Below are 25,507 nucleotides of genomic sequence, written 5' to 3'. Positions count from 1 at the left end.
TAAATCCAATGTAAGGCTTTGGGCTTTGAAACTTGTCTCTCCTGGCCAGCCTCTTTTCCCTCTTATAACAACCCCTGAGCTCTGGTTTCAGACTAGCTCCTTGGCTTTACAATTGAAGTGTAGAGCTCATGATTTGTGTGCAAATGGATTCTCTCTCTCACTCGTGTAGCTAGAGGCTTGTGACTAAACGTAGCACATCTTCTCACCATAGCTAGAGGCTCGGTGTCTGACTTTTCTTTGCAATACATCCGCCTCATGATCTGTGAGAGATGAGCCTTCTATCCCATGGCCCAATCTTGTGGAATTTTGTGTGTGTGTGTGTGTGTGTGTGTGTGTGTTGGGGGGTTGTTATGCTTCATTAAATGATGCATACATGATACACCAAAATAACGATGGGCCAATAACATTATTTGAAATGCTAGTGGCTGTGGTCACGAAGTGGTGCATGTGCGCACCATACGGGTTCACAAAAAACAGACCTTTAGTGTATTTTTCAGCAGCTAGGATTCTAAAATCTTGGCAAGATTTCAAGCTTGTCTCGAAGAGAGACGCCAGATTCTAGACTTTAGTGTTCCACCAAGAAGCAAGTCAAATTTTTGGGCACAAAAACTTGGTAAATGAATTTCTGGAGAGTTCATGTGAGTCAGGTGCGAAGCGAAGTTCGCTGCAGTTGGTATGCACTTCTCTCTCTCTCTCTCTCTCTCTCTCTCTCTCTCGCGCGCGCGCGCGCGCGCGCGCTTATGGGCAATGCTGCAGGGTCCAAGGGTTTCCCTCTCAGCAAAAGATCTACCGCCCCTGGAGATCGGCCTGCACTAGGCCAAAAGTAGTGGTTCCCGCAGGCAACCGTTTTGACCCTCTACAATAGGACAATCCAACAAGTACCCTTTCCCCTTCCTCTCTGCCTATCGGCTCTACGTCCCTATACCCCACCTCACATTGGAAAAATGTCAGAAACTTGTCGTGTCACACCGATCATGAGAGGGAGAGTGGCCCACCATGGAATGTGATTTGGAGGAGGGATGCCAAACTTAGGAAGTTGTGGACATGGCAGGCCATTATTTTGGCCGAGCACGCCTCAGAAATTTAAATGGATCAGCATGAGCATGCTCTTGAGAGGGGTGAGGAAGCAATCTAAGAATGCGGATGCACCCCTAGGACGATGCGCCACCCTCGCTCAGAAATCAACATGCTGCTTGCTGAGCAGATGCGGAGCATGGTTGGCAGATTCTTACTTTTGAATGTTATGATGCCATGCATGAAGAGTCTACCATGGTGGAAGTCTCTTTTCTATTTGCCTTGAAAGCTTGCACTTGTACTGGTAGCTTGATACATGACAAGATCATGAAAGAGGTTTTATGTGTGTTCACAGCCATCACCTGTAGGGGGTTCAAAGCACGGCCAAAAATAGGGTGTTTCAAGACTCCTTTATACTATCAGGCTACTGCCTACGGATTCACTGGTAATAATAATGGGACGTCACATGCATGCTGCATTTCAACCCCTACGTAGTATCCTGTTTTAACCCGTGTATGGAACAATTCTTTGTAAGATGCACCTTTCCTCCCTTATAAAGCCCCCCTCTCTTTCGTGAGTATGGTAACACTCACGTGCTACCATACGGTAACCCTTAGTGAATCCCTTGGGGGTACTGGCTGCTTGTTTGCATTGGTAGGCTTTACATTCCTTTCAAGCATCCCATGCCTAAAGTTTTCTATCCGCATTAGTGTTTGAGCATCCATGGTGACTTGACTATTCGAGACACCTATGAGATAGTTGTAGACCATATAGACATACTCAGCCTCGTAGTAAGGAGTGGTTGGCACTATGATTATGGGCTAAGATGTCAAACATTGTATGCCTTCTCGCTATCTGACCAAATTTTACTCTTCCACGCGGAAAAATCATGGTAGGTCGAAAAGTTAGTATTGTAGAAAGCTTATGCTATGGAAGAAAGGGAATGAAAAGAAATGATTTGTAGAAAGCTTATGCGATGGAAGAAGGGGAATGAATGGGTAGCTTGTATCTTTATAGCATTCTTTGAGTTGAATGATTAGCCTAATGATTTGTCCATTTTTAATAATTCAATCAATAAGTGTGTAAGTTTATATTTATTTGAAGTTAGCCTAATGTTTTGTCCCTTATGAATAATCCAATCAATAAGTTTGTAGTAGATAGAGCACCTTTTTTTTTATAATTACAACAGATGTTGGGCCACGTTTGAGACATTGAAATTTACAGAGGTTTACAATTGAAAACAACTTGAGCACATTGAACAAGCGCTCGATATTGTTTGTAGCTGCACTGCCAGCTTTTACAAACGTTGTGATTGATGCCAATTTTTTAAAAGTGCTCTAGAGAGCCGATAAGCGCTATAACAAACTACTCAGCATCAAGAGAAACCCGTGTGTTTTTGGCTTCAAGATTGTTAGCAAGTTTCTGGCCAAGGTGATAGTTCTCCTAGACCTCTGCATTGTTTACACATGCAATAAATGCTTGGACATCAGTTGGTGGATTGTACAGAATTCCAAATTAAAAGAAAGTAACAATAGAAGAAAGTTAAAAGCAAAGAATGAGAGCTATAATCTTGCAAGTACGGAGACATCAGAATCCTTACATGTATAGCCTCAAGACAAGGAGGAGACCAGAAACCACAACTTATTGAAGGTAATTTTAGTTCACAAGCTTTTTGATGTTATGAAGGTACCAATACGAAAGAAAGCTCTATTAGAGGTTGAAATCGGCCTATGAGACAAATCAATTATAATTCGGCTTATGAGACAAATCAATCCTCCTGCTTTGGTGCTCATGTAATATACATATCACCATTCCCAACAAGGCTGCCCACATTAAAAACTATCTTCTTTTCGTCGAATTCGTAGATAACCAAACTTCCCCGCACCAGGAGAGGACCCTTCAAAAATGAAGGGTAAGTGACCTGTAGAGTCTTTGTATAGTTCCTGAATCTGCAAATTCAAAGATAGGTTTTGGGCCCAAAGTTAGTCTAATAAGCACCCTGAAAAACATTTTCTAAGACATCAAGGCCATCAAAGATATTGCTCAAGCAGTGGAAAGACTTGAAGGTACTTGCTGATTTCCAAAAGCAGGCTACAGTTAAGAGAACTCATGGCACTAAACATCCAGTCGAGGGTTCTTCAGCCAAGGCCAAGACAACCCAGAGTGGTAAGGCATGCCATCTTGAAGATTTACATCAGCATACAAGGAATTCTCAAATTTATTGGTGGTGTACCCACCTATGCTCGATTGGCAAGAGGGGATGCTGTTGGCCTAAATACATATGGATAAGAAGGTCTGAGAGTACCTGTATCAGGATATAAATAGGGTTTTTTGGAAATGGCATGTCACTTGGAGTGCAAGGGAACTACATGCTAGACTACATGTTGCCAGGTTTTCAGGTATACCAACAGGGACAATGTACGACATATTGCCTCGTATGTATCCAGAAGGGATGACATTATCTTGGATCACTTTTGGGAGAACCTAGAAAGATTGTGTGGAGGTCCACTCGACCAATACTCCACGTGGAAAGCAAGACTACAAGGAAGAAGGAGACACTCTTCCATTAGACAGTTTCCATGGTACACAGGATCAACTAAGGAAGTTTATTCAATAGTTTGATGCTGCTTTTTCAGGAGGAAACTCCACAGAGGCATCCAAAGTCAGGAAAGCCACTTTGATCTTGAAGGGCAATGCTTCCAATGGTGGTCTGCACTTCTGTTACAGGGACAAGTCTTGATGTCTTTGTTAGGGCTGTAGGTGACAAGCAATTACCTCTCTTAAACATTCGGTTCTTGGTAATAAAGTTGCTAGGTCAAATCATGGGAGTGTGTGGGTTTTGCTTTCTTCAGAGGACGGGCTTCTGAAATGATTGGCTTATGCGGAAGGAATGCCTTCATTTTCACTCGCAATCTTGAGTACAAAATCATAATGCTTGTATTCATTCGCTCAATATCAATTTGTCTCTCTTTGTGAATGTTGAGGCCCATGGATTCCTTTGTACATGTCTTTTGGAAGGTTTGTGCCTTTCTAATTTAACTATCTTTCATTGATGAATAAATGAACCATTACAGGAAAATTTGGGCCAGATTGAACCAGGTGGACAAGTTGAGAACCCAGCTTCATGCTCATTGGGCTAAATTTTTGTTCTGAGATGACAACAGAGAGAGGGCGCACCTTATAGATTTCGACTGCGGTTTGTCTGCAGTTCCAACCCATGATACAGACAGTTCCTCCACAACCGCCACCTGTTATCTTTGCCCCAAACAGACGATTTTGACCACTTGACAATGAAGAATTCTGTGATTGCTGAACAAGTTGCACTAGGAGGTCTGTGCCGGCTGATCCCAGCCCGCAATTAGAGTAGCTATTGTGTGACTGGAATGTAAAACATCAGCAAAATCATTTAAATATTCAGCACAGATTCACCTTTCATTTTTTTGACTATCAAAACATGCCCGATTTATATCACAAACATGGTGCAAAATCATTGAAGTATAACTTTTCAACCAAGTGATTCGCATGGCCAAAATATGGAACTGAGTGGCATACATTTGTTCTTCTTTTATACAGGTGATAACTGACTTTGCGTTTGCGGGTTTGTATCTTTCATAATTGATTAAGCAGTCACGTTTTTGAAATTGAGCATTTGCAAGAAAGATTTCTAACATGGTCAATGGTTTAAAAATATATAAATTTGAACCTTTATTGATTCTATCGTTTTCTGGAGCACTCCTAACGCTCAAGGCCTCAGAGATCTATGCATAGGCAGCGTGCACATATGAGGATACAGGGTTCGCTCAAGAGCGGGTGAGACCTCCCCTGCTTTTCACCATGGGGGAGATTGATGCTATGCTGCAGCGGCCTATGCGAGAGTTCATGGGATGACTCATCCTTTTTGTCCCCCCTATTAGTGTGTCCTCATTGCTATACCCCCATCCTATAACTTGTAACACGAGATTGTATCGTACTGGAATTGGTTTAGGATCTAGGATGTTTCCTTTTGTGCTTCATCTCAGATGATTGTATCACATCTGACACGGCTGAAACTTTTGGTCCCTAGGTCCTTTTGGCCTTTTGAAGACGTTAATATAACATTTCATTTCATTTCTGCCTATAATATCACTCATAGGTATGCATATGGGATATAGCATTTTAATACACACCAAAATATCTATGCCAATAAAATTGCTTCACTGTTTATCAAGGCAACTGATTGAGATGATTAATGTGGGTACCTGGTACATAAGCTCCCCCAACATCTGTAGTTGCTCACTGGTAGCTGCTGCTTCCAGCAGAACAGCAAATGCCTGGTGCAATGGTCACTAACAAGGTAAGAAGAAGAGAATTCTGTGGCGGAACTGTTAAAGACTCTTATTTACAGACAGAAAAATGAAATTGCTTGTCACCTTGGAGCGAAAGTTATCATAAACAGCATGTGCAGTCGGTGCCTTTACAGGGTAAAAGCAAAATGGTTTAATGCTTGTAACTTCATCTCTATGGCTACCATATGTGCTGATGAAATCTTCTCCTTTTATCTTCTCCGGTAGAGCCTTTGCGTAAATGGATTCATATCTGGAAAAAGATAAATCGGGTCATGGTTAAGGTCTTATCAACATGTCTTCAAGTAAGCAATGATTCTACCTGTAGGTTGATAGATTACAAAGGTAGTCTTCCTGTCCTTCATCTTGAAGCAAATTCAAACTGAAATGCTCTTTGAGAGGAGTGTCATTCTCTGGAAGGTTGGTTTGAGTGGCTGAAGATGCGAGTTTTGCAGCAGTTGCTTTGATGATTGTGCGCCCCATAAAAGTGCCAACTCTAACTGATCCATAATCCGTACCACCAACACTACACAAGTTTTGCACCCAGAGTCAAACCTCGTGATCAAATGGGTTTCCCAGCCCTTCTTCAACACTCACAATAATGCTGCCTGCTAACTCTTATCGCCAGAAAGAAAAGCTTCACTAAGAACAACTGCCTGCTTAGAAAGATTTATACCTTGATTACCTAACAGATTTCCAGAGAATGGTGGCACCAGAGAGTTCCACGTGTCATGTGGTGGTAAGAAAAATGCCAGTGAACAACATAAAAAGCAGCAGCAATCAATAAAAGGTGGAAAGTACAACTAATTTCAATGGCTAAAGTCTGAGTAGTTAACTGCCCAACCTTCTTTGCCGACGAGCTTACTCTGTAACTTGCAAGAGCTGTTTGGAGGGGACCACATCAGTGTTGAGAGGAGGCTTAGAGGGAAAGAAACCTCAACAAGGAAAGCATGCCAGGATACTGCTACATTTGAAAGCATGACAACTCGGGTCTGCAACCAGGCAAGTCTACGTATCCTTGAATCCTTTTTTGTGCATGTAGCCATCAAGGAGGGAAAGTAGATCCATGACTTTGATACTTTAGTAGCCTCAGCCATGATGTATGGGGTACAGGTATGGGGACGAGAGTGTGTTGATGTAGGCTTCTATCTCCCAAGCTTGGAGTAGGTGATGAGCTCTCCATTAAAGCTTGGGAAGAGATAGTCTTCTCTTTCTTCACACATGAGATTGTGTGAGTGTGTGTGTGATAATTGCCTTGCAAAAATCAGCCCCCTCTCTCTCTTGGGCGAGCCCTCTTGCTAATTGCTCTTGCAGGCTCCCCATTAGACCTCCCCAAGTCAAGCCAATGGCTATTAAGCAGCATAAGTGATAGCCTTTTGACATGTGTCCCCCTTTCCCCTTTGTGAGAGCTTTAGGTAATTTAATAATTAAACTAAACTCTCATTGGACCCCTTTGCCTCCTGGCCAATAGGAATCAGGCAAGCCATTGGGCTCCTGAATGCTCATTGGACCCCTTGGGAGACTGTCCAATAGTCTTCTAGGAGACTTAATTCTCATTGGTTCTTTTATTAAGTGTTTTCAAATTAATTAAACTAGATTTACTCTAGCCTAATTCTCATTGGTCCACCTCCAAGGCCATCCAATAGGAATTGGGCACACCTTGTGGGCATCTGGGCTAGGGAGCTGACATGTGTCCCTAATTCCCTTTGTGTAAAGGGAGCCTGTGTGTGTGTGTGTGTGTGTGAGTGACTTTCTCTCTCATCCCCTAGAAGAAGGGCTCGCCCCCTCCCATGTAGGGATATGCAAAGACTTTTTAGTTATACACAAAGCATCCAATTTCCCCTATGGTTGACCTTTGGACACAACCTTTGAATTTTGGAACCTTAGCATTTTGGAAGTTTTAATGGGCTGAACCTTAGGGTCTTTTTAGCCCATTGTTGCACATGGCTCTTTTGCAGATGGCCCCCCCTTTGGATCCCTATTGTGGCCGGTTTGCTAGCTTAATCAATATTCTAGCTTTTTCTCCCCTGGCACTTCCCCACATTAAATGATCAGTTTAATATGAGAAAATCATTTAGGAGAATTAGATATTGATTATTATGACAGGCCCAGACCGGTCGGGGTGGCAGTGGATCATGCTCTGGCATCGATGACCATCTTTCCAGTTCAGTGTAGCACACAGACCACGTGTAGCAACCCCTACTCGCTACACCTTCACACGGGAGATGGATTCTGTATACATAGACGGGATCTACAGACGCCTATGCACTGAGGACCCGGGGCGACCTCTGGAGAAGCTAACTCCTATACTGACACAGAAATTACATGATGCAGCAGCAGAGGCATACCCACACACCCAGCCTGAGCAGAGACGCCGATCAGGGAGCATGCCTCAAAACAGCTGGTACGATGAGGAGTGCCGCCAGACTAGAGCCAGACATCAGAGGGAGGTGCTTTTGGGGGACGTCACTCACAAACAGTCACAGATTGACTTCCGACCTTGGTACGGGGGAAGAAGAGGGCTTTTTTGGCCTGGCTCGAGTAGGATCTATACCAGCTATTCTTGAGTTAGGACTCGCGTGAGGCGTGGCGGCTCTTTCATGAGCCCCCCCTCCCCCCCGCTATTTCCTCCATAGAGACCTGGGGTCAGTACGCATCATCTTTGTACACAGTACCTGGACAGCCGCCCCTTCCCAACCCTCCCGATCCATGCCCACACATGTGCTTTTTTCACTGCTGAGATGGTGAAGAAAGCTATGACAGGATGAGGACTGGGAGAGCATATGATCATGATGGCTTAGTCGCTAAGCATTTCATGCATGCCAAAGACCTACTAGCAGAGCTTCTAGCAGTTATGTTTAACCGTGCCATATGTGAGGACCTACTGGACACTTGGAGCCTATCTACGATTGTACCTATCTTTAAGTCAGGAGACCCCATGGAGCCTGGGAATTATCACACTATCATGATTGGACACACACTGGCACGGTTGTATGCATCCATTCTTGAGCAACAGCTGAGTAGATGGACAGAGAGGGAAGGAATGCGTGCAGCTGGGCAGGCAGGGTTCAGGAGAGGCTTCTCTACTCTTGACCATATCTTGACACTCAGGGCCATCATCGAGGATGGCAGATCTCATGGGAGACGGATCTATTGTAGCTTTGTGGACTTCCGCAAAGCTTTTGACACAGTACCGAGAGCTAGATTGATGCGCAGATTACAGGAAATGGGAGTACCCACAGAGCTCATTTGGGGGATCATGGCATTGTACAGATCAGTAGTAGGGCATGTACGCACCCCTGAGGGACTTTCTACACCGGTTCACTCCACTATTGGGGTGAAGCAGGGCTGCCCGCTCTCTCCTACTCTTTTCGGTATGTATGTGGATGAGGTTTCTGACTACATTGAGAGCGATGGTGATAGAGGTGCATAGTTGGCAGGGACATGGATTCCACTTTTGTTATATGCTGATGATATAGTGTTGATCTCCGAATCTCAAGAGGGAATGCAACGTCAATTGGATGCTTTGCATAGGTTTGCCCACGAAAGTGGTTTGTCTGTCAACCTTGGTAAAACCAAGGTTATGGTGTTTAATATCACCCCACAGTGGATCAGGAGGTCAGCATCTACATTCACATACGACTGTGGAGTACATAGATGCTTACACTTACCTTGGACTGGTTTTTAGCGGACCTGCATTCTCACTCAGAAGAACAGCAGAGACCAGACTGACTAGAGCCCATGCAGCATTGGGTAGATTGGAGAAGATGTGTTCGCAGGTTCAGTTTCAGGAGCCCCGGACGAAGCTCTGGCTCTATGACACTTTGGTGGCTTCAGCATTGCTCTATGGAGCTGAGATATGGGGACCTTCATTGGATCACCACGGGAGGCCGAGTCGCACAGATGGATGGGGGAACATGGAGAAACCTCTCGTCCCTATGATCTCGCGGCTCATTAGAGCCAAGGCATCAGTACCACGGGCCATTATCCGAGCAGAGCTAGCGGCCCCCCCACTAGTGGTGGAGGCGCTCACCAGATCAGTCTCCTTCATAAACCGCACATGGGAACTTCCTAGAGACAGATATGCTCGCATTGCACTCGAGTCCTCTCGACAGTTAGCCATGCAAGGAGATACAACATGCTGGTATGGGGAGATGGCATCATGGTTTCAGGCGCATGGGGTCAGCATAGACAGGCTGCCACCATTCCAGTACTCATTGGATACACCATCTGTCACTCTTACACAGTCAGAGATCACCAAGCTCATCCGCCAAGACCTGACCCAGCTAGACACTAGGAGGACATGGATACAGCCAGCACAGGAATTGGGCACGAAGATGGCTTTCTACAGAGACCACCTTCTCCAGCTTACGGAGGATGGTTTTGTGACGAGACCCAAATACATGGACACCCACTTGTCTCATGGGATACGATGTGCTATTGGCCAGTTATGCACATCTTCTCAGTAGCTGCGGATTGAGACTGGGAGATACAACGGAATACCAGCAGAGGCCAGGACATGCCCCTTGTGTGACATGGAGCCTGAGACAGAGTTGCATTATACATGCCGCTGCCCCGCCTACTACGAGATACGAGGCCGCTTCCATTGCTTGTTCAGAGAGGGTTTTGGACCACTCTCAAGAGTCATGGGATACGAGGATCAGAGATGCCTGGGTTTGTTCTTGCTCGAGCTGCGCACACACAGAGATAGCTTGATGAGTGGCGAGGCTAGCCAGTCTTAAAGATGGATCACAAACTTCTTCAGAGCAGACACGGGACAGCTGCAAGAGCCACTCCCACAACAGAGCTCCCCCTCGTCTCACACCAGAGGCACACTGATCGACCGAGCGACTAAACTGGGGAAATCCAGGCGTCTACGACTGCGCAGGACTACACAGCATCGACGGAGGCTACGTCAGAAGATTCGGAGCACTCTGGCCAGGCATACACGACGCCCGATCAGACTACTAACCATGGAGGAGATTGATGAGATCCGCCAACGACCGATGCTAGATCTCCTGTGATTCAGCTATCCCAGCAAGCCGCCCATTTTTGCTTAGTTCACATCGACCAGTCTAGGATCCCATAGTATATATCTTTGTTTTGTACTGTTGTTATTTTGTTACTCTGACTTTGTATCAGATCCACCACCTTGTAACTTTCTGGTCTCATAGGTCACTATGACCTATGACCTTTTGAAGACGTTAATATAACATTTCATTTCTCTCTCTCTCTCTCTCTCTCTCTCACGTAGTTTTAGATTGTAGTAGTAGTAGTAGTATTTTGTTCCACTTCTAGTTCTTTTGTACCCAGACATGGTATTAGATTCACTATTTTGTAACTGATTGGTCTCATAGGTCATTTTGGCCTTTTGAAGACGTTAATATAACATTTCATTTCATTTCTCTCTCTCTCTCTCTCTCATGGGTCTCTCACTATTTTTAGGGTTTCGCCACTTCTTCTTTGTTGTTTATAGGGTTTCGAAATTGCTTTTAGGCTATTTTTAGGGTTTTGTCACTGTTTTTTTTACCGTTTTAGAGTTCTGAAACTGTTTTTCACTTTTTTTGTAGGATTTTGTCATTGTTTTTTAATGTTTTTTAGGGTTTCATCGCCGTTTCTTGCTGTTTTTAGGGTTTCAAATCTGTGTTTTGCTACTTTATAAGGTTTCACAAGCGTTTCTTGCTGTTTTTTAGGGTTTCTTGTATTTTTTTGTTGTTTTAGACTCTCTCTCTCTCTCTCTCTCTCTCTCTCTCTCTCTCTCTCATCGGAAGCATCAAGAAGTGCCAACGGCTTCCTCTACATGTAAGAAGACGCATCCTTCGCGAGCCGCCCACAAAGCCTCTTTCATGCAGACAGGGAAGAGGATGTCGGCAGTAGAGAAGGAAATGAGAGAATGGAGAAACGAAGTGGAAAAGTGGAGGTAGGAGAGGAGCACTATTCTTCAAAGATGGACCGAAGAAAGAGATGGCATGTGTAGGAGGATCGCTTCGCTCGAGGAGGAAGCGGTCATCCATCATCCAAAATCTACAAGCAAAAAGTGGGCAGCTCGAAGAAGGTGAAGTTCAGCCATCCGTGATGGAAGAATTGAACATCATGAGAGAAGACATACGGGTTATCAAGGAAGGTGAGGAGAAGTCATGGGCCGTGGTCATCTCCGCAACACAAAAGAAAGTAGAGGAGGCCGAAAAATGGATTGAGGTTGCCTAGAAAGGGAAAGGTAAGGAAGCTCCTTGTATACCCACTCTTATTAACATGATCCTCTAAGAGGAACAAAGGAGGAGGATGCGAACTCTACATGTGAGGGTAACCGGCCTCAAGGACATAAACAATGTGGAAAATGTCACAAGATGGGAACCATGTGCCAATAGAAAAGAACAGACTGAATAGACTTTTAGCACTTAAATAACAACTGAACTGAAAGAGAGAGACGACACGTGACACGGAGGAGCAGGATTCCACCCCAAAGAGTATTGGCCCCAAACCTTCGCGCTGCTTTCGATATTTCTTTATATTGCATCAACACAGTACAAGCAGATACTCTAGACTATGCACCTTCTCCAGGAATCATGCCAGAGAATGAGCCCTAACCTCATATTTAAAGACCCTTGGCCTGAAAAGCACTTACAGTGAAAAGCCTTCAAAACTCAAAAGCTTCTGGTCCAAAAAGCAAAGCCAAAAGCTGCCAACGTAATTTACGAAAATCCATACAGCCTGCCACGTCATCAGCTAACGCAAAACGCGGAATTTCGTACAGCTTGCCACGTCATCATGCCAACACAATTTCCGAAAATATGCCATGTCCTCAACAGCTACGTAATTTTCAGAAATCTGTTCCTGCTTCTGCTTCTTCTAGTCACAAGACGGGCACCACGTGCCAATAGAAAAGAACAGATTGAACAGACTTTTAGCACTTCAATAACAACTGAACTGAAAGAGAGAGACGACACGCGACACGGAGCGGCGGAATTCCATCCTAGAGAGTATTGGCCCCAAACCTTGGCGCCCCTTTCGGTATTTCTTTATATTGAATCAACACAGTACAAGCCGGTACTCCAGACTCTGCACCTTCTTTAGGAAGCATGCTAGAGAATGAGCCCTAACCTCATATTTTTAGACCCTTGGCCTGAAAAGCACTTACAGTGAAAAGCCTTCAAAACTCAAAAGCTTCTGGTCCAAAAAGCAAAGCCAAAAGCTGTCAGCATAATTTACAGAAATCCGTACAGCCTGCCATGTCATCAGCCAACGCAAAACGCGAAATCCCATATAGCTTGCCACGTCATCATGCCCACGCAATTTTCGAAAATATGCCACGTCCTTAGCAGCTACGCAATTTTCAGAAATCTGTTCTTGCTTTTGCTTCTTCTAGGGTTTAGGCCCCTCGGCCGGTAGCTCCGTTCTTCATTAGGTCGACACGTCAGCAGTTTGTTACATCTCCCCTTCTTGAAAGAGAGTAATCGTCCGCGATTACAGCATATCTGCAAAACAACTCAAGTTAGCTCAAAAAAATTTCCGATGGTCATTCCAAGGGACATTCCGAGGGACAATCAGTTTGCTCTTTTTTTGATTAAGGAGTTAGCTTCTCCTTTTGTCCAGATTGGAACTCTTGATATTCCGGCGTAGTAAAATTAGCCATTACACACAGACCGTACTGATCTTCCACGGGTGTCTTGATGCATTAAAATTACATACCCAGGCAATCTTATCCAATTAGGAATGTTCAGTGGTTGGCACATCACAATGCAACACAAATGCTCACATATGCATGTTACAAGACAGAAACATAAAGCCGCCGATGAACACTCCTCACGCATAACCTAACAAGGTCCTGGCCGGGAGATATTCAACGAGTCCCTTATCACTTCTCCCACATAACCTAAAAAGGTCCGGGCCGGGAGATATAGAGGCCTTTTACAACCAAACGCCCCCTAGACCGCAGCCTGCGTCGTTTGGAGGTGCTGAGAGTAACCATTGCTCAAACTTCTTAATACTCCTCCCGCATAACCATCCAGGTCTGGGCCGGGAGTTACAACAACAATACTGCCCCCGTAAATAACCACGAGGGTCCGGGCCATGAGAAAAACAACACTTTTCAATCATTCAATACTCCCCCCGCAAATAACCACAAGGGTCCGAGCCATGAGTATGAACACGCATTCTCAAACATTATTTCTCACTACTCCACCCGGGAGTAAAATCACCAATCATTGAAACCAGTATTAAAACCAAAGTCAAACAATTCAAATCGGCACCACGACAGATTTAAAACAGATAGTATCCATTTCAAACAAATTCCAAACAGGATCACCAAACAAGTTCTCAAACAGATTTGAAACTTAAAAATCAATCTCAACATCAGTCGAGCTTGAAAAGTCGACTAACTTTCCATCTTGAAACCTGCACCAAAAATTAGGGTTAGGTTCCTTCCATGAGATCGTAGCCGAGCACAGCATGGTCCATCAGCCCTTGGACAGACAGTGTTTCTTTGGCGGCGATGGTAGTCCCAAGATAGCAATCGTACTGGACCTCCAAGGTCATCTGCTCGTGAAGAGACATCTACTGAGAGATGTCGAGAAATTTCAAGTTATAATCTGCTAGGGTTTCCATGGCAAGCATTTCAGGATACCCCACTCTGCCAAAAGTTGCACTCCGAAGGAAGATGTCAGAAACCATATAACTTTGGACAAAATTTTTCTTGAAAGCTTGCCAAGTACTTGGATTGTGCTGCTTTGTAGCTGTAGACATCAACATCTGCATGGCACTGCTTTTTGAGGAAAACAATGACTTGAAACAAATCTTGGATCCTTCTCTTGCAAGTGATCTTAATGGCTTATGCCCTGTAAGACATGAGCGGTGAAGACGGGAGTGCGCCCGATGCGCGATGAAGTAAGGGTGAGAGTAGCTACTAAGTCCGAGTTGGAGGACAAAAATACCTCGAATCAATTCTAGAGAGTCTCTGGTTTGCTATGTCCGCTCTTTTGTGGGATCGGTATGCTTTCAAAAAAGCACATGCCTGATGCTCTGATACCACTATCACAAGACGGGCACCACGTGCCAATAGAAAAGAACAGACTGAACAGACTTTTAGCACTTCAATAACAACTAAATTGAAAGAGAGAGACGATAGGCGACACGGAGCGGCGGAATTCCACCCAGAGAGTATTGGCCCCAAACCTTGGCGCCCCTCTCGGTATTTCTTTATATTGCATCAACACAATACAAGCCAGTACTCCAGACTCTGCACCTTCTCCAGGAAGCATGCCAGAGAATGAGCCTTGACGTCATATTTAAAGACCCTTGGCCTAAAAAGCACTTACAATGAAAAGCCTTCAAAACTCAAAAGCTTCTGGTCCAAAAAGCAAAGCCAAAAGCTGCCAGCATAATTTACGGAAATCCGTACAGTCTGCCACGTCATCAACCAGCGCAAAACGTGGAATTCCGTACAGCTTGCACATTATGATGCCAGCACAATTTTCAGAAATATGCCACGTCCTCAGCAGCTACACAATTTTCAGAAATTTGTTCCTGCTTCTGCTTCTTCTAGGGTTTAGGCCCCTCGGCCGGCAGCTCCGTTCTCCAGTAGGTCGACACGTCAGCAGTTTGTTACAGAAAAAGAGGTCACAAGCCTCACATCCATGATGGGGTCGAAAAGCCTTCACACACAAAGGTATGGAGAGTGGCAGAAGAGTGATGGCCCGGGAGAATCTTCAAAAGGGAGAGCTCTCATACTACACTTCCCCTCCTTGGAAGAGAAGAAGGAATTCTTGAGAAAGAGGCCTACTCTCAAGAAGACAGGTACTTACAATGAAAAGCCTTCAAAACTCCTTGGCCTGAAAAGCACTTACAATGAAAAGCCTTCAAAACTCAAAAGCTTCTGGTCCAAAAAGCAAAGCCAAAAGCTGCCAGCATAATTTACGGAAATCCGTACAGTCTGCCACGTCATCAACCAGCGCAAAACGTGGAATTCCGTACAGCTTGCACATTATGATGCCAGCACAATTTTCAGAAATATGCCACGTCCTCAGCAGCTACACAATTTTCAGAAATTTGTTCCTGCTTCTGCTTCTTCTAGGGTTTAAGCCCCTCGGCCGGTAGCTCCGTTCTCCAGTAGGTCGACACGTCAGCAGTTTGTTACAGAAAAAGAGGTCACAAGCCTCACATCCATGATGGGGTCGAAAAGCCTTCACACACAAAGGTATGGAGAGTGGCAGAAGAGTGATGGCCCGGGAGAATCTTCAAAAGGGAGAGCTCTCATACTACACTTCCCCTCCTTGGAAGAGAAGAAGGAATTCTTGAGAAAGAGGCCTACTCTCAAGAAGACAGGTATTTTCCTCGGTGATGATCTCACTCTCTCACACAGCTTGCGCATATGAGAGAGGTAATGCCAGAGATTACGGCGGCAAGGGAGAAGGGAAAGATGGCCTTTTATAGAGATGGTCGGGTGGTGATTGTAGAGCGGCGCTCTACATGACGGTGTGAGACCTATGGGACCACAATGAAGATGGCTACTTGGAATTGTAATGGATCTATGAGGTTGGACGTTGGTGCCTTTGAGGACAGTTTCAGAGACAGGGACATTGCTTTCTTTTTAGAGACTCATCAAGCCCCTGGATAGCTTATGCCACATGTGGTGGGATACAGATGGGAGACAGCCCACAAGACAGTCACGAGATCTGAGCATGGGAGTAGAGGTTCAAGAGGTGTAGTAGTGCTATTTAGGGAAGAGTTACAGCCACTACTACATACTGTACGGAGAGATGATCATGCTAGATACATGTGGGTGAGGCTAAGAGCTGACACAGGCCGATTTCTATACATTGCCATAAGTTACTTCCCTCCCAGTACGTCAGTATATGCTGCATCCAGAGGACCGTCGCCTTTCTCTATACTAGATGATGGGGATGGTGATAACATCCTCCTAGGGGACTTCAATGCCCAAATGGGAAACTCTCAGACAGTCTTCTACAACACTTCAGATGAGATGCTTAGAGAACTGGATGTGGGTGAGTTGGGGCTTGACACATGCTCACATGACAGAGAGCACACGGAGTATGGGAGATACCTCACGGAGATGACCGCTGCACATGGGCTAGCCATACTTAATGGCTTATAGCAATTTCCTAGAGCAGTCGGTTTCACATGCTTTCCACACAGACAGGGGGCCAGTACAGTGGACTATGTTATGGCACAACCGAGCTTTATTCCTTATTCAATATTTCATAGTGGGAGCCAGACCAGTGGGCGTAGCAGTGAATCATGCACTTTTGACATTGTCTATTTCATTTTAGTATAGTACAGCACAAACATCAGGAGGCAGGTCACATACCCGTTATACATTTACACCAGAGATTGACTCGGTTTATATAGAGGAGATCTATAGCCGTCTATACACAACTCTTCCTGGCCTCTTAGTGGAGGAGTGCACCACTTTATTGACTGAGACACTTCATTGTGCAGCATCAGAGACATACCCACACACTCAGCCAGGTCGGAGGCGATATTCTGGGAGCATGCCTTAGAATAGTTGGTATGATAAGGAGTGTAGAGAGATGAGAGCCCAGCTTTAGAGGGATCTTCTTTTAGGAGTCGGATTGCTTCCTTGCGCCTTGTGCGATGGAAGAAACGAGCTTACTTGGCCCAGATGGAGCGAGACTTGTATCAGCTGTTCAGCAATGTGCTAGGGGGCCCATCAGTGGAGCAGCTATTGCTACTACGTCAGAGTTTCTTCACCATATCACCTTAACAGCATGCGCACAATTCTCCTGGCTTTCAAGTCTAAATTTGGAGCTTTTGCCAGTAATTACACTAAAACTTGTGTAAATTTACCGGTTTTCTTTAAGGCAAGCTCCATGGCGATTCTTTCATGAGCACTCCCCTCCCCCAGTGATTGCTTCTCCTGATGTGGGGGCCAGTATGCCTCATCGTTATATACGGTTCCTGGACAGGACCCCTTCCAGATCCTACAGAGCCATGCCCACCTACCAACACCTTCTTTACCACTGAGATGGTAAAGAGAGCCATTGACATGATGAGGACCAAGAAACATCATTTCTCACTCCTCCACCAAGGAGTAAAATCACCAATCATTGAAACTAGCATTAAAACCAGAGAAACAATTCAAATCGGCACCAATACAGGTTTAAAACAAATACCATCCATTTCAAACAAATTCCAAACAAGTTCTCAAACAAAATTCAAACTTAAAAAGCAATCTCGACATCAGTCGAGCTCGAAAAGACAACTAGATTTCCATCTTGAAACTTGCACCAAGACTAGGGTTAGATTTCTTCCATAAGGTTGTAGCCAACCGCAGCATGGTCCATAAGCTCTTGGACAGACAATGTCCCTGTGGCGGTGATGGTAGTCCCAAGACATAGCAATCACACTAGACCACCAAGGTTATCAGCTCGAGAAGAGACACCTGTTGAAAGATGTCCAAAGACTGCAAGTTGTAATCTGCTAGGGTTTGCATGGCAAGCATTTTAAGATACCCTACTTTGCCAGAAGCTGCACTCTGAAGGAAGATGTCTGAAGGCATGTAACTTCTGGCAAAATTTTTTCTTGAAAGCTTGGCAAGTCCCATTTCTTCCATCACTTCATGGCACTACCTTTTAAAAAAACAGCAACTCGAAAAAAAAGTTTTGATCCTTCTCTGCAAGTGATCTTTATGGCTTAAGCCCTGTAAGACAGAGTGATGAAGACGGGAGCACGCCCCATGTGCGATGAAGTAAGGGTGGGAGTGGCTAATAAGTCTGGGAGTAGGACACGAAGATTCTTTACTAAAATTTCTAGTAAACTTTGGAAGAGCCACCTTTCTCTGTTTGCTCTGTTTGCTCTTTGGTAGGACCGGTATGCTTTCTAATAAGTCCGGGGTTGGGACACGAAGTTTCTTTATATAGATTTCCAATAAACTTTGGAAGTTCCATCTTGCTCTGTCTCCTCTTTGGTAGGACCCGCATGCTTTCAGAAAAGCACACGCCTGAAGCTCTATACAAATGTCACGCGGACGGGCACCACGTGCCAATGGAAAAGAACATACTGAACAACTTTAAGTACTTCAACTAAATTGAAAGAGAGTGCACGACACACGAGACGACGGGGAGTGACAGAGTTCCACGCCAAGAGAGAGAACTCGCTCCAAACGTTGGCGCCCCTTTCGGTATTTCTTTATATTGCTTGAGCTAGGTACGACGCTGGTACTCCAGACTATGTTCCTTCTCCAGGAAGCATGCCAGAGAATGAGCCCTTGGCTCATATTTAAAGGCCCTTGGCCCATGAAAAGCAATTACATGAAAAGCTACAAACTCAAAAGCATCACGCCCAAAAGCGTTGAGCCCAAAAAGCTGCTAGCGTGAATTACGAAAATCCGTACACCGGCCATGTCAGCACTTGCCAACCCAAAACGCGGGAATCCGTATTGCTGCCACATCATCATGTCAGCGTAAATTCTAGGCTGTCCGTACAGCTGCCACATCATTAGTTTTTAACGCTTCTGTGTGTGTGTGTGGGTCCAACTTTATTTATTGTCTTTGTGGCACTTGGGCCCCATCGGACGGGGTACCATAAGTTGGTGGTAACTTCTTTTGCTTCTTCTGATGCTTCTAGGGTTTAGGCTTCTCAACCGGGATCTACAAGTTGGCTCTGTTCTTCAGTGGCTTGACATGTCAACAGTTTGTGACACTTGGATTGAGCAGAAATATATTTTCTTTGGGGGGGTTTGCGCATCTTCAATCGTCATTCTGTCTCTTGTCTCTTTCTTGTGTTGTGATTCATATTTTGATAAGTTCTTTAAGTATTGAACCACGAATAAGCCCTCTTAGTCTCATGGGGCGCTTACAAGTTTGTGCTATGGAGTGAGGTTTCTTGCATACGGCACTAAGGAGCACCACAATAGAGAGCACGACATTGGTATCCTACTATAAAACTACACTTTTCTAGAGACAGGAAACTATTCTCGAGAGAGAGAACAACAAAATTCAGGTGAAGAGAGAAAATCAGCACCCTCTAAAGAGAGGAGAGAATCCACATAGAGAAAGTTACAATGTGGCTTGAAAGATCCTTGCCATCGGAGTTTGGTAGGGACCACCAGGGAGAAATTATATGAGTCGACGGAGATACGCAATAATCAATTGCGCTTCCAGTCTAAATATAGAAACCCCAAAACCCCTCACCTTGGTCCTTGCTGTGTATTGAGATCAGATTTCACTTCTTGTGTGTATTTTAGTTGTTACATTTCCAATTAAGTTCTCAGTCATGTACATTGGTCATCATTCATTCTAGTGTGCCATTATCCCCATTCTCGGTGTGAGTACATTTCACTACATGAAACTGGAATGGTCCAAGGTACTCACATCACGCACCAATCACTTGTACAGATTTTTCTGCAACACTCAATACCCCAGGCAACCTTGCGAGCACAGTGCCCCTGGGGCTACATTAGAGGGAGGTCAGAGAGATAAAAATAGGGAATCAGCATCTTTTTAATTCTCATTTCCTTTGAATTCTATGGGTGGCTGATTATCAGATTGAGTGTGTGCTTTTAGGTATATGTGTGCATATCGATGGGAGTATGAGTTTAAAAAGGAACAGGCTTTTGGGGTCACTCTCAAGTACCTAGTTCCTTTTTGGAGATTTAGAACTCTCCAGTGGAAACCCACCGAGGGAGGAAGTGGAAGAATTGGAAGCTTACTATTGTGTTTAAATTTATGAGAAATACCCAAGGGCTTCGACAATGGCCTCCGATCTGTGTTGAGCAGGAGCGTGGCTGTGCAGCTGAGAAAGGGGGGGGGGGGGTGTAGGCTCTTTAAATTCTCATTTCCTTTGAATTCCATGGGTGGCTGATTATCAGATTGTTTGCGTGCTGTTTGGGGGCATCAGCAGACACATATGTGTCTGTGGGCCATTTGGCACCACCTGAAGTCTTTAATGTTTCAAGGCACTATTGCTGACCCGCTTCCTTATTTCAAATTGTTGCTTGGTCAAACGCTGCATTTCGCTTATGATGCTGGGGACATCACTCTTGATGCTTATAGGATTTACTTTGAATGTTTCTAGCCCTCATAGCCTCATGGTGCTCCACTTTTTGTATCTCTTATTTTTCGTGGGTTTTCCTCGCTTTGAGGTTTCCCACTTGTAAATTCCATCAAAAAGATTTACAAAAAAAAAAAAGAAAAAAAGTGTGTATCGATGAAGAGAGTTTGAAAAGGTGCAGGCTTTTTGTGATACTTCTTAGTACCTAGTTTTTATAATCTCCGCCCTAGAGAGGAAGCGGAAGAGCACATTACATTGTGAAGAAGAAGATCTAACATTGAAAGCTTACTATTGTGCTTAAATTTATTGTTGGTGATTCCATAAGGTAACTCATAAAAGTGACTTCTATGTAGACTATCTCCTCCAGGGATAGGTTCCCATCAACTACATCCTGCTCCCCTTTCTTGAATTTTGGTATATTCCCAAAATTTTAGACAGCTGGTCTGACTTCATCTTATTGTTGAGGCTTTCTCTTATCTAAAGATTCCTTTAGTTCAAACTTAAACACTTGTTGATCCAATGATTGAATTGCTCTTGCCATGATTTGATGTTGAGGGATATTGGAGGTGGCATTCTCCTTTGGAATGGTTTTGTATATAGCCTCCTACTCAAGTTGCTCCCTTCTTTCAGTGATCAGGGTCTTCGGCAGTGGCCACCGATCTGTGTCGAGCAGGAGCATGCTACTCCCTCATCTCCTCTCTCTACCTTACTTCAGTTCAGTTCATCAATTGTTTTGTACTAAGGTGATTAAGGGTTTGCAGATTGCAGTACCATACAGTAGTTATTAATCCAAAGTGACCATACTGGAGAGAGATGGCCAATGCCAGCTACCAGCTATCCCAAGCTAGCCGTCTCAAAAGTTCCAATCCGAAGTCTCTCATAAGTGATAGTGTCAGAAATAGAGAAGAATCGATAAGAAATTTCCTTGCTTCCCCAACCAATCCAACAAGGGTATCAATGCCCAAGTTTGGTCACATTCCAATTTGAAGCCCCATGTAGCTAGTAAAAAGAAATAATCACATAAAACCAAGACTCGGTATTGTGTAGTCCATACTCTCATCAAAACCATAAGATTCCAACCAGACCTCCTATCAAAATTTCATGATACTCATGTTTTGCAGTGGGAAACCAGCCAAACTTGAGATTTTATAAAAAATTATGGGCAGTTAATTACCTGTGCCTAATGCCTGAATCAATCCCCCAGAAACGTATGTGTGTGGGGATGTTGACGTGCTCTTTAACTTCAGCAGGCTACACAAAAATAACATAACCTCTTGAATATATTGGAGCAAATATCTAATAAATGATCAAACAACAATGCACATGACATACCTGGCAAACCATTGCAAGTAACTTGTAAGCTTCCCCACAAGCTGAGGCCATTTGATCCATCACCCCACAGGGTGCACCAACTACATGATTTTCTACCTGCAAGAAAATAGCTTTGAGAGACCAGCACAGCGAACTTTTAGACTGAAGATTGAACCAACCTTTTGGCATAGAACAGCAGTTTCTGTTGGGGAAATATTTAAACCTGAAATCACAAGCAGATAGACCTCATATAACGCAATAAATTTTTTTTCCTACAAACTGTACATACGATAATTTGCACGCTTCTATGTTAGTAGCAAATCAGGCAAGTTTTTGCACATGTATTTTAGCTTTGCAACTACTAGATTTTAAGGCAAGTAAAACCTTAAGAGGCCCTCCTCAAGACTTATGACAGAGAGATTTACAAAGGAAAAAAAATGATGGAGATTACAAATTATGAGCAACTCCCTCAAATAAGTTTCTTTCTAAATCTCAGATCCTTGGATGCTGCTGCCTGCATTTTGTTGACTGGTATTCTTAAATTCTACAGGAATGGCTTCTATGTAGAAATCCCATGGAAAGAATGATCCCTCGTATCATTACTTTTCCACACATTTTTCCAGTACTTAGTCAGGTATGTTTTTCCTCCAGCAGAAAAAGGAACAAGATGCACAAGATTTGTTTAGCAGTTGAATATAAAAATATGTCAGACCTACCATAGGCTGCAATTAAGGCAGACATGGTTGCAACCTCCACAGCTGCAGAAGAAGACACTCCTTTACCTTCAGGGACAGCAGAAGACACCTGTGCATGAACACATAAATCCGGCTGCGGCATTTACCCAAGATGTTCAGAGGAAATTACCTTACCAGTATGCTTATGCCGTCCTGAAATTTAACCCCTTTTTCTCGCATAAGGACAAGTATTGTTCCAGCAACATACGCTGCCCACCTGTGAAGAGGGGACTCTTCAAAATTTTCCAATTTTTGTATCATCAAAGTTTCAAGTAGCATAAAAAGCCCTACTTTTGTGAAGGGTCCCTTCCGAAAAAAGCTCTCGCTGCTTCATAGGTGATTGGTTTTCCTTGAGCATCTAAAAAATCCTCAATGTCCATGTCAAAAGTTGGAGCCCTGTTGCAAAGCTCTGCACCAAGGGAAACCTGCAATCGCCAGCCATCATGCACAGAGAGAAACGATCTAATTTCTTTCTTTATTTACTGTAAACTTCTTGGTTGCAATAGCTCTCAGCATATTTGATACTAATCATTGTTTCGCATTTGATAGAAGACAGTTGTGGCTTTAAAGTAGTTACCAGAAATGAAATAAGGAAACAGAATTGGTGCATAGGATAAAGCAATGCATGAATGTCCGAGAACTGGAATGATCAAGTGACAGAAATTTAATCTTGACTAAGAGTTAAGAATCGACCATCTTTCTAGAGAGAGTGTGTCAATAATTGGCCAGACAGACACAATCATCAGTTGTCTTTTACCTCGACGCAAAAACCTGAACCCTAAAACCCATAACACACAGCCTCTAAAATCCTTGATTGCAAGTTCGTAGCAAAAATAAGAGAAATCACAATTCCTTTGGCAAGGCTAACCAAGCACAAAAAAGTGGTGGGGACAATTGTAGGACCACTGGTACCTTTTTGGGATCAATGCAGATGTCATCAACCAAGATGACATGACCGAGATACAACAACTCCGTGCAGAAAAACGCACACTTAAATTGTTTTGCATACAACTTCTCTCGTCGTAAAATACGTACGACAAGCCGAAGGTGTTGCAAATGTTCCTAGAGTGTCTCACTGTAAATAAGTATGTCATCGAGGAACACAACCACACAATTTCCACACACGGACAAAAGAGGTCTTCATCATTTGCTAAAAAGTTGCGGGAGCGTTGATCAATCCAAAAGGCAAGACCCAGAATTAGTAATGTCCATACCATGTACAAAACACGGTTTTCACGACATCATGCGGATGTATATGTATTTGATGGTAACTAGACCAATGATCGATCTCAGTGAAATATCTCACACCCGAGAGTTGATCCATGAGGTCATTCATCCTAGGCAACAAATATTTATTCTTAACGGTGACCTTGTCAAGACCCTTGTAATCTACGCAGAAACGCATACCACCATCCATTTTAGCGAGAAGAACAAGAGAGAACCACGGAGACTTACTAGGCTCAATAAAACCTTTCGCAAGATAGGCTTGTAGCTGCCTAGCGTCTCATATTCCTCTTTCAGGCTGGTTGCCGAGACACAGCATGCTACTAGGTAAAAGCTCTATCTTGTGATCAAGGTTGAGCCCATGAGACCCTGGAAGCCCATTTGGTAAATCAGATGGAAACACATCAGCAAACTCTTTCAAAAAAGGATGTAAATATCCCTTAACAATAGCATCATTATCACACAAAGGAACATCATGCTCAGACGAAAGCTCATCAACATTTGACTAACATTTTAACTTATGGAATGACAATGAAAAGAAAAACAACGATGGAATCTTTGACAACACAGACCGAGACTTCAACATTAGGATCATGATACGATGTATCAAACTCTTTTGCTGAAATAAAGTTTACAGGAGAATCGGTGGTCCCGAAGGATGTAGAACCCTCGACCACATGATACACATCATCAAGCTCAAAAAAGATAGTATGAGATGCATAATTTACTAATAGAGAAGCTATCTTGCTATAGAACCACGTCATGCCTAGAATGGCGTCTAGATGTGCTTCATGTTCACATTCAAATGTTTTAGCAAGGCTACCGAGTAATTGTTCCATATAGCCTCTTATGAATCTACGGTTCAAAGTGGTAAGTATTTAGTTCTTTTTGCAATAGTTATTTACACATCTATTCCCTCAAAGTTTCATGTATGCTATGAGTATCAACTTAGCCATGCGCATTGTAACATTTAATGGCCTAGTAAATTGTGTGTAGCGGAAAATAGCATGAACATAGTGAGCATTTTATAAGAATATATTCCTAATGAGAATAACAAGAGTGCTTGGGTGGAGAGACAGAAATTAAGCTATTGAAAACAGTTGAGGACCAGATTTACATGGAGCCGGTCCTCCTCCAAAAGGCTTTGTATTATGGTTTCTCCCATCAAGAGAGACATTTTACAATACAATTCTTTGTGTTCCTTCAATACTAGCTAGTGCAATGAAGATGGAAACTTCAAGCACTAAGCAAAACACTTATCAAACACAACATCAATTCCCTCACGGTCTCAGACCCAAGACCTCACACACCTTCGAAGATGGTGAGAGCTAGCCGGGTATAAGAGTAGATTGAAAGGAAGGAGTAGTCTTACGAGAAAGATATACATCTCCTCACATAATCACTCATATTAGCATAGCTTAGCTTAGTAATTAGCATGGTAGAGGAGATGAGCATGCATTGGAGCTTGGCTCTTGGTTGGATTTGCATCACAAAGCCAAGAGTTGTTGGTGTAGGCCTCCCTTTTCACAAGCTTGGAGTAGGTGATAAGCTTTCCATTAAAGCTTGATAAGGGGAGAGAGAGAGAGAGAGAGAGAGAGAGAGAGAGAGAGAGAGAGAGAGAGAGAGTCTTCTTACTCCACATGGACTAGTCTGTGTGTGTATGTAATAATGCCTTCAGAAAATCAGCCCCCTCTCTCTCTTGGTCGACCCCTCTTGCTATTTGCCCATCCTAACACCCCATTGGTCCATGCCAGGCTTAGCCAATGAAATTTCAAGAGCATAAGTGATAGCCTTCTGACATGTGTCCCCCTTTCCCCTTTTGTGAGAGCTTTGGATAATTAATTAATGCAACTAAACTCTCACTGGACCCCTTTG

General features: G+C 43.8%; 1 protein-coding gene across 1 annotated transcript in view; it reads right to left on the bottom strand.

The window, feature by feature from the left end:
- Positions 1-2,556: 2,556 nt before the first annotated feature.
- LOC147430004 (L-arabinokinase-like) overlaps positions 2,557-25,507 on the bottom strand; it is a 131,671-nt gene continuing 108,720 nt past the window's right edge. The window contains exons 19-29 of the mRNA XM_086496202.1: positions 22,700-22,833; positions 22,544-22,625; positions 22,391-22,478; positions 21,854-21,897; positions 21,696-21,791; positions 21,538-21,614; positions 5,659-5,862; positions 5,424-5,589; positions 5,253-5,324; positions 4,192-4,392; positions 2,557-2,963 (exon numbers count right to left, since the gene is read on the bottom strand). Coding sequence (XP_086352328.1) covers positions 2,847-2,963; positions 4,192-4,392; positions 5,253-5,324; positions 5,424-5,589; positions 5,659-5,862; positions 21,538-21,614; positions 21,696-21,791; positions 21,854-21,897; positions 22,391-22,478; positions 22,544-22,625; positions 22,700-22,833 — 1,281 coding nt within the window. The 3' untranslated portion in view covers positions 2,557-2,846. The remainder of the gene's footprint in view (positions 2,964-4,191; positions 4,393-5,252; positions 5,325-5,423; positions 5,590-5,658; positions 5,863-21,537; positions 21,615-21,695; positions 21,792-21,853; positions 21,898-22,390; positions 22,479-22,543; positions 22,626-22,699; positions 22,834-25,507) is intronic.

This window comes from Adiantum capillus-veneris, chromosome 22, assembly GCF_014529385.1.
Source record: "Adiantum capillus-veneris isolate H3 chromosome 22, ASM1452938v2, whole genome shotgun sequence".
Taxonomy (NCBI): Eukaryota; Viridiplantae; Streptophyta; class Polypodiopsida; order Polypodiales; family Pteridaceae; genus Adiantum; species Adiantum capillus-veneris.
The sequence above is the reverse complement of the archived record's forward strand: the minus strand, read 5'-3'. Positions and strand labels throughout refer to the sequence as shown.